This window comes from Phaethon aethereus, assembly GCF_964289735.1.
Source record: "Phaethon aethereus genome assembly, chromosome: 14".
Lineage (NCBI taxonomy): Eukaryota > Metazoa > Chordata > Aves > Phaethontiformes > Phaethontidae > Phaethon > Phaethon aethereus.
The window spans coordinates 8861895-8871276 of record NC_138590.1 but is presented as its reverse complement, the minus strand read 5'-3'; the positions used below and the strand labels follow the sequence as shown (position 1 = coordinate 8871276).

Sequence of the window (9382 nt, the reverse complement as noted above, 5' to 3'; positions counted from 1 at the left end):
AATAATCCTCTTTGACTTGAATACCATTGCTTCTCAGCATTTGATATATTCATCTCCAGTATCGTCTGTCTACTTTCTGTCTTCCCTTTCTCTTTTAGGGGTTAAGGTGGGGGTTAATGGAGAGGAAGAGATGAACAAAATTCAAGAGATTTTATGGGATATTAAACTCTAGTCTATATGTGTTGATCTCTGGTAGATTCCTGTATCATGTTAAAACATTGTCCATTGGTTCTACTTGATATTCACGCATCTGCCCATGATGCTGCCACTGCCACCATCTGAAAATGCTTGAACATGCCAAGATTCATCATCTATGATTTGTTGCATCCATTCTTCACTAATGTAGTAGGAAGATCTTTCCTTTATCCTTTATGAGTGTAAATTACATTTTAAAATGTGTCATTCTGATAACTTGCTTCAGCAGTTGGGACAGTCTCATTAAAAAAATATTTTAAACATATCCATCAGAACATAGTTCATAGCCATGTAAACTTCCCACAATCAGAAAATATTAGTGATGGAGGGACTAAATAAAGAAATATATGTGATAGAAACCTGCTTACTGTCTGTTGAGGCTCTCCTCCTTAACTATGAAATGAACATTTGGTTTCATGGAAATGGCCTTTATTAAGTAAGCCTTTGTTAACAAAGTCCAAAGGTTAAGAATGTAAATGTGATTTGTTCTGCCAGCTTTTCTGGAATAGCATCAATAAGTTGGCATTGTGGGGAACTGTAGCTTGCTCTTAATGAACTGTACTTTTTCAGTTTCATGAAGAACATGGCCCCTGAAGATGAGCCCCTCCACCACTCTCCCCACCCACAGCACACATAAAGTCTGAGTTTATTGAGAGAAATACATGAAGCAGAAACACAGTCTGGGAGATACCATGAAGAGAGTGACCACACTGCTCGCTCTAGGAGCTTTATGTTCCTCACATACTTGTGTGATCCGGCATTCAGAGCAGCAGTTAGTCCTTTGATATATAAAGCTAATTAATCCTGACTTCAGTTACAAAGAGAAGTGGGCTGTGGTCTATGCAGAAACTCTTCATTCATCTTTATTAGTCTCAATGTTTAAGTTTCCAATTTTATCCTGGCACTTGGCTAAGACTGTTGTTCTAAACTGATAACCTCAATAGAACATCTTCTGCTTTTGCACCTACCTACAAAACAACGTGCCCATTTTCTCCTTTCTGAAAGATGAGAGTTAAAGCCAAGGTCACAGGTAACCTCCCATCAGTTTCAGTGGCCTTTGAATGATCCGGAATGTTGAGTAGGTTTTTAATGTACTAAGTTGTCGTGGTTTAGCCCCAGCTGGCAACTAAGCACCACGCAGCCGCTCACTCACTCCCCCTCCCGCAGTGGGACGGGGGAGAGAATTAGGAAAAACCTCGTGGGTTGAGATAAACACGGTTTAATAGGACAGAAAGAAAGAAGGGAACAATAATGATAATACCAACAAAGGAATGTACAAGAACAAGTGAGGCCCAATACAGAAATTGCTCACCACCCCGTGATCGACAGCCCGTCCCCGAGCAGCGATTTCCGCCCCCCAGCCAACTCCAGTTTATGTACTGGGCATGACGTCGGATGGTAGGGAATATCTCTTTGGCCAGTCTGGGTCAGCTGTCCCGGCTGTGTCCCCTCCCAGCTCCCCGTGCACCTCCAGCCTGCTTGCTGGCAGGCCAGCACAAGAAGCTGGACTGTCCTTGACTGCTCAGCAACAACCCAAAACATCAGCACATTATCAACAGTTCCTCATCCCAAATCCAAAACACAGTCTCACACTAGCTTCTGTGAAGAAAACCAGCTCTATCCTGGCTGAAACCAGGACATAAGTGTACCACTGTCCCTTAGAAATGAGTCTGAAGCCTCCCACAGTGGGGAATAAACCACGCTCCTTCCCAAAAACAGTCCCTAGGCTCCTGTTCTGCTACCTGTGGTTTCATGGGACACACCAGTGTCTGGGAACAGCATATAATAATGGTAAGAAATCCATTCGGCCAAGATTTTCATAACATTTGGTAGTTACTGCTATTTTGCCCAGAAATGCAATGCATTAGAGAACTATACAGTCAGGAAAAAGAAGTCTCTTGTTAAATACACTCATTATGTAGTATTATTTGACATAGAAATGCAGACTATTTACTTTTTACGGTGTTTGCTTGATTGGAAAATAGCACTCCATTTACATACTTAATCTAGCATTTCATTAATCCTCAATTTTTCCATTCATTTTTTATTGTTTCCAGCTTTATCATTCTTCCAGATGTACTGACTGTAATAGGCCATCAGTGTAAAAATAGTTCAGACAGTTCAGGTTATAAATCAAACTAGAGACTAGGGTTACATCAGTGTGTACTAGCAAATTAAACAGAGCCTCTCTCATCCAGAGGCCAGCTAGTTGAGTCTAGTCACATCTCTGCTATGAGATTATTTTAGCTTCCAAAACAGGGTACCTTCATCCAGTTTCCTATTTGGGAGTGGTCCCTATCTTCCCAAGATGTGCCTGAGAACTGTTGGGAAGAATTTAGATCCAAGACAGGATCATGCAAGGGCTATGCTAACAATTTCAAAGTAAAGATGATGGGGTTCCAGTGCTCACAGCTGTGTCCTGGCACTGTTTAATTCCTTGGTAAAGTAGCCTGTGAAAGACTCTCTCTTTGGTTGTTAATCCTCATCACATAAAGTCCAACAGCCTGTTCTCTACATGGAATAAGGGTAGTGTTCTCAGCTCTGCCAGGAGAACGAGCACATACTAACACTGCGGACCAACAAATGCTCTTGGTCCTTCCATTGCAGAATGCAGTCTGCCTGATACTACAGCAACCTCCAGCCAGCAGTGGAATGGCTAGGCTTTTTGATGACTTGCCTTCAAAGGCAAGGACATGAGCTTCTTTCCTCATTTTCCATTCTTTTGAAGTACATCTTACTCCAGCCCGATTAGAGTATTGGACAGAAATGATACCCACATTCCAGTTCCAAAATTTTATTCATGTGTAAGCCCAGCAAAAATCAGTCATTCATAAGTTTTAATTCTGGGAGAATGTATTCCCTTGACTGACTATTCAAGTGTAGATGATATAAACTAGCTTAATAATGAAGATAATAAGGATATAAGAGCAGAAGAGAAATTTCGTCAGGTCTGAAAGTTGCCAATTTTTCAGAAGTGAACAGAATCATTAGTGATCACACTTAAATGACAGGATTTAACAGAGACACTGCTATGAAGCTTATGCAGTCTTACAGTTTACCAGATTGGTTTCATTTGAATGAAAAAAAAAAAAAAAAGAGAGACAGATTGTAGGATAAATTTCAGTAAGATGAGGCCATGTAGTGCATATTATCAGTGTTACAACTTTTGTCTTCCAGGCTTTGTTTTTTTACCTCTGGCCCTAGCTCCTGCTCTATGATTATTTTCTGTAACTTGGGAAATATCTTACATGTGAATAATGGATGCAATTGTCTAGAAAGATCACCATGGACAAACAAAGAGTCAACATTTATTTTAATAAACATGCAAACTAAGTAGCTAAACAACATATACGAGTCAGAATTGTACAAAGTTAGAAGAAAAATGAGCATTTAAAATTTAGCAACAAAACTGGAAGAGCCAAAGCACTACCTAGGAAAGCTGAAGCCTTTGAAAAGAAGGATCTGCAAAAGTTTCTGAGTAAATGAAAGAAAACACTTCAACAAGGAAAGCAGAGGCAATGCTTGCACTGACTTTTGTCCGCTAAAATCAGGTGGCATTGTCAGAAGATTTGAACTTTAACTGTGGAGACAAATATATAATGAATAATATATGTGAAAACCAACTTGCTACAGAAACAGGAATGGTCCCAAGAATCCCAAGGAAATGCTTTGCAGGGAGGACAGGAGTGTCAATCCCAACACTCAGAAACAGAGAGAAGCAGCAAATGACAGAGCACAACTGAAAAGGCTACTTTGTGCTTTGTTCACCATCATCAGAACAGGCAGGATGAATGAAATTAAGTTAAGAGATTGTGATAAGGTGGTGTTAAAGCTGTTCTCGGCACTCTGCTGTCATGCAGAATTCATTCAGCATACCCCTGCTTGCTTCATATGTAAGGCACCTCTACTTCTCCTGCAAAGGAAAAAGGAGGACATAGACATTGCAGACAGTAAGCTTAACATTATAAACTAAAATCTCTCTGAAGCCGTCAGCCAACAACTTGCTAACAGACACTATAAACATTTGTAGCAGACAAGAAGGCACTGTTCTGTAAACAATTTTCTTTTAAAAATTATGTATTTTATCCATTAGAAGCAAGATATTTCCAGTATCACTTTTGAATTCTTATGTGACCTGATTTGGGTCCAGGTGCCTTGCTAGCCCTGTGTTGCTATTGGAGTCTACTCTTTACTGTCCAGCTTCTACAGTTTCTGCTAGAAGAGGAAATTGCTCACACAAATATCAAGATAATTTGTTTAGCTCAATTGGACCTTACTGGTGGGAGAAGCAATTAGTCTATAAAGATTAAGCAAAGAAGCAGAGGAGTAATGACCTTGAAAAAAATTATAGCAGTTAGGTGGAGTGGAAATACTAGATAACTCAAGCTAATGTCAGATTTTGGCTTATTCAGGAGTAATTACATAGTACTGTACTTACAGGATTGCTTTGCAGAAAGAACATTTGTTGTTATATGTTTTCCCATCAGAGCCACAAAAAGGTTGATACAGTCTTTCGCAGTAAATAGGTCTTCCTCTCTCTAACCTCTTGTATTCACTGCAGTCTACCTGCAAATACATTATCCTTTTTCTTTGAATCCATCTTTCTTACATTCTCCATTCTCCTACAGAAATAATGAATACATGAAATTTTTGGACAAGCTTGTCAGCTGCTCTAGAACAGCACAGTCAGTGGGGATCCACCATCTATATTAGCTGAGCCTAAGCCTCAAAAAAAAGAGGCATTCCTTCTGACAGAGATGTGTGTGATCCTACCCATGCCACGTACCGAGCACCTTCAGGGACTTTGCTGTCTGTCTGAACCAGGCTACAGTCACTGGAAAAATACAGCCCCTTCTCCATCTACAGAAAAGTTGACTCAACATTTTTTCCTACCTGATTACGATTGTCAGTAAATTCAGGTGAGATTAGTTCTCAAGGATGTGAAGGGTTTCTGTCTCTTTATTGCACAAGTATCAGCTCTTGATGCTTTTTACACTGGTAAAAGGATTGGTCCAGGCAGAATTAAGTAAAGTCCTATTTAAGTATTAGCATGAAAAGAAATTGTTGAAAGGCCCTCATCTGATAGCGGAACTGTATTTGTTACATACTTATATATGAAAATGGGAGTGTAAACTAATAAAAGAAATGACTGAAAATGCTCCTGTCCTGGTTTTGGAGCTCAATCTTCTCCTGTCAAGTGAGCATCATTCCTGGCATTTGACAAGCCAGGAGTTTCTTGTGCAGTGCACATATTCTATTTAATATGCTGTTTGTCATCCTCAGAAGCCTAGGGTTTGCTTGCCTAGGAAATCACCTGTCCTTATAGGTGCTGTTGTAACTAAAATTGGTTCAGCTCTTTTTGCTGCTAGTCTAGTGACAGTTTGAAGCATATTAGTCTTCGGAGGGAGGCTATATGACTAGAGCATTTCCTTGCTGCAGATCTAGCCAAAATAATATGTATTATAAATTTATATATTTAAAACAGAACCCAGCCTTGTTGTTCTCTTGTTATGGCCTGATTTTCTGCCCTTCATTCCAACTCTTAGTGAAGGACAGGAGTATTACTTCAGCCAAACGCTGGAATTTATTACAGATTATATGACTGGTTTTATGCTAGTCATTGCCCAGGGTCTGCAGGTGGGTGAAATGAGGAGCTGTGTGTGGTCAGCCCCGTCAGCAGCCCAGCCCCTGTGCCATGGCTCAGCACAGACTGAGAGGTCTCCGCTAGCAAAAAGAGTCATTAGTCAATCACTCTTTTGGGTATTATGGGCTTAAATTCTGTGTCTCATTAAAAAAAAAAAAGCATATGGGATGTTAGTTTGTCTAGGTTTTCCCTTCGTTTGGTCCTTTCCCTCTCCTCCAAAGCCCTGGCTGCTCACACATTTCAAACTCTCTGGCTGGAAAGCAGGAGGCAGCACACCTAGCCCCAACTGCAAAAGCAGGTCAGAGACCTGACATAGCTGACAGGTTTCCGCAACATAACACAGTGGAGGCAGTGGCATGGAAGGGAATCTCTGTAGCTTGTAACTTATAATTTTAAAACTGGTCAATCACCAACTTGTGAGAGGCGAGGGCCAGCTAATTAAAAGCTAGAAAGTAGGTGAATTTCCCCCATATATATATGTGTGTGTAACAGCTGGTAAAATGGGAGATACTTAGTTTGGTGTGGAGAGTAAAACAGGCTCTTCCAGGAAAAGTACATATGTCTGGTATAGTTTCAGGCATCACAGGCTGTATATGTTGTGCTAGTATGGGAGCAGCTCTCTGTGTGACTGAAATTCCACTTCCTGCTACTCCCAAAGGGCTTGTCTCCGCTCATCTGAGTAAGGATTTTTATTACTTGGTGCCTCATTTCTTTCAGAGGTTGACCCCAGGATGGACACTCCAGCATAATCAGAGAGAAATTAAAATCTCTAGGTATGTGATTTAGGATCTGAAAGTCACCAAGAAAGCCTTATAGTGTCCTCACCAGATAAATATTTTAAAAGTCTTGATTTCTCCAACTTTAAATTTAGCCTTGCACAATTTCTTGCCCAGACTGCATTACATGTAAAAGCATCTGAAATTTGTCAGGGCAACTGTATGGAAACGACATATCTCAGACTCAGGGATTTCTCTCCAAAATCTCAATACTTCAGCAACATTTAATTAGTGTTTAATATGTTTGGGTTTTTAACCTCATGCACCTCATGTAACAAACTATATATTTTTATCCAGAAATAAAAATTACTCACCTCATTCTCTTTAGCAGCATCTGCAATATAAACAGAATCACAAAAGGTAAAATAAAAAACACTGTTGAACATTCAGTTTGCAACTGGGATGGTTTCATTAGTATCAGATCTTCCAGCAACACCAGGTCTCTTACCACCTTGAAAGTAAATACTGACATAGTTTTTCAGTGCTTAATAAGATACAGGTGTCAGGACCTATTAAGCAAGTGGACCTTATTGTATTGTTTACCCTAGAAATCTATGTCAGCAACTAGAACAGCCTTTGTTGTTGGAAGGCAGGCAGGCTATTGCTCCCCTTTTCACTAGAGAAAAATTGAAGACCCAGGAGTCAATATTATGTTCAATGGCCAGTCTGTTTAGGATTAACTAGATGTTGAGCATGACTGTGTTTTAATTCCCAAGTTGAGAAAAAAAAATCATGTGTGGTTGTAATCAAATCACATGGCCCTTTTATACTTTGATTTTCTGCCAATAATGGGGATAATATCTTAATTAAACTATGATACTAAATATATATGATTATGATAATGCAATTTGGATCATAATACCACTTTACCAAATATTTTCCCTCGCCAATCAGTATGGATTCTAAACTATTTGGCAGAAGGATTGGCTCCTATTTTCTATACACATGGCATCTAATATAATGTATCCCTGTTCTCAGGTGGGGCTTCAAAAAGCTCCTTCAAAACAATGATAATTACGCCTTCCAGAAAGTAATCAAGTAACATTGGCATGTCTCCATTATGGTGACACATTTGTTACTTTCTTTAGGAATGTATTTTGTTCTTATCCTGTCCTGTAATCGTCATTCTGTGGCTTCCAAGGGATAAAAGTTATCAGGCAGAGGCTTCTGTACATTATGATCTAAAAGGCAATATAGCTCTAGCACTTGTTTAAGTGTAGGGTTTTTTTATCTTTAAAGCCATTAGGCTTTCCAGTGAAACGTCCTTTCATGGAGCTGCTTACATCTTCTCATCAAGTAAAGTTAAGTTGTCCAAGGTAAAGAAAACTAGCATAAATAATGCTCCATGTCAAGTTTCAGTCTATGTTGCCAGAAGTTTGACTGAGTTTTCATTATTCTGGAATTGAATGAGATTTAACCCACTTCCACAAAAACATCAAGATGTTATTTTTTCTCTGGTAACCTTTTGGTATCACTATGTATTTGAGAATGAATGCAGAAAAAAAGTGGCTCAAAAAGTATCGATCCATAAAGTTTTAATACAAACAAGATAAACTAGAAAGTTCAAGGAAGGGATTTGCTGGAGTTCTTACAAAAGCAGTATTTATTTATTTTTCTGCAGTTAGTGAAACAGTTTGAAAGAACAGTTTCCATGAAAAGCATGCCATTTCATTGAAATTGACATTTATCATAAGAATTTTTATTTTCAAAATTTTCAAAGCAAAATTTTCAGAGTTACTCAAAATGGAAAAATATTACTTTGTTTCATAATTGTGGTTTTGTATTAACACTTTCATTGTTTTGCTTCCTTAACATTCATAATGCAATTGAACTGCCGTACTACTAGCATAGATTTGGACTCTCCTCTTTCAGTTATTCTAAATGTACTTATTTTTCTGTATCTTTTTTTTTTTATTGCAAGTTTTTGTTTAAAAAAAAAAATTACTGAGAGAAGGCTCAAGAAATTCTTCACAGCTCCCTATTTTACTATAGAGAAACCTGTGCCTCAAAGCTGTCTCCAGCCTGGCACACTAACATTATAAAGAGGTTGCTCACAGCTATGCGGCTCATGCATCATTAACCGTCTCCTGCTTGCTCAGTTTGGCAGGAGAAAGACCTCATCAGCTCCAACCTCCCTGCTCAGAGGGAAGAAAAAAATAAGTAGGAAAAAACCTGCTTTAGTTCTGAGGCTTTACAGTTCATTTCTTAGTTACAATGCAGAAGGCAGCTCTGATTCACACCAGCATCAAGGAATAGGTTTCATCTACTCAAGTTGCCAACTGTAAAGCTGGTGCAATGTTGCTTGCTAAATAATGCACAAGCATAAAATTTCACTTGCTTTCTGCCACCCAAGTCCAGCAACCATATCGCAGTAGACTGAGAATCTTCCAGTGTTTGAATATTAGAACTACAATATATCAGGAAGTAAAAAAGGTTACTCACTTGCCAAGCAAAGAACTGCCAGGGTGAGGAGCACAAAGGTGCCTGTTATCTTCATGGCAGACATGGGTTCTTGAACTGTTTCACAGCCAATCTATGCTCTAAGTATTCCAGTACACTTAGCTTAAATGTGTATTTGTGTACCTATGACAGCAGATATATATATATGCATGCATAAAGAGCAAGAACCCTGATGATGAAATCCCCCTTGTAGAGAAGGTAATTAGACAAAGGTGTTGCCCATGGGTAGTGTCAATAAGAATGTCTTCTGTGCAACATGAAGGTCATAAGTACAGGGCAAAGATAAGTGTCACAGCATGGATTGCGT

General features: G+C 39.1%; 1 protein-coding gene across 1 annotated transcript; it reads right to left on the bottom strand.

The window, feature by feature from the left end:
• Nucleotides 1-4062: 4062 nt before the first annotated feature.
• SPINK9 (serine peptidase inhibitor Kazal type 9) lies at nucleotides 4063-9121 on the bottom strand (the record flags this gene model as incomplete). The annotated part of the gene is made up of 4 exons (XM_082006390.1): nucleotides 4063-4108; nucleotides 4634-4761; nucleotides 6930-6949; nucleotides 9058-9121. 4 exons carry the CDS (start codon nucleotides 9119-9121, stop codon nucleotides 4063-4065), a joined length of 258 nt encoding a protein of 85 aa, XP_081862516.1.
• Nucleotides 9122-9382: the final 261 nt, after the last annotated feature.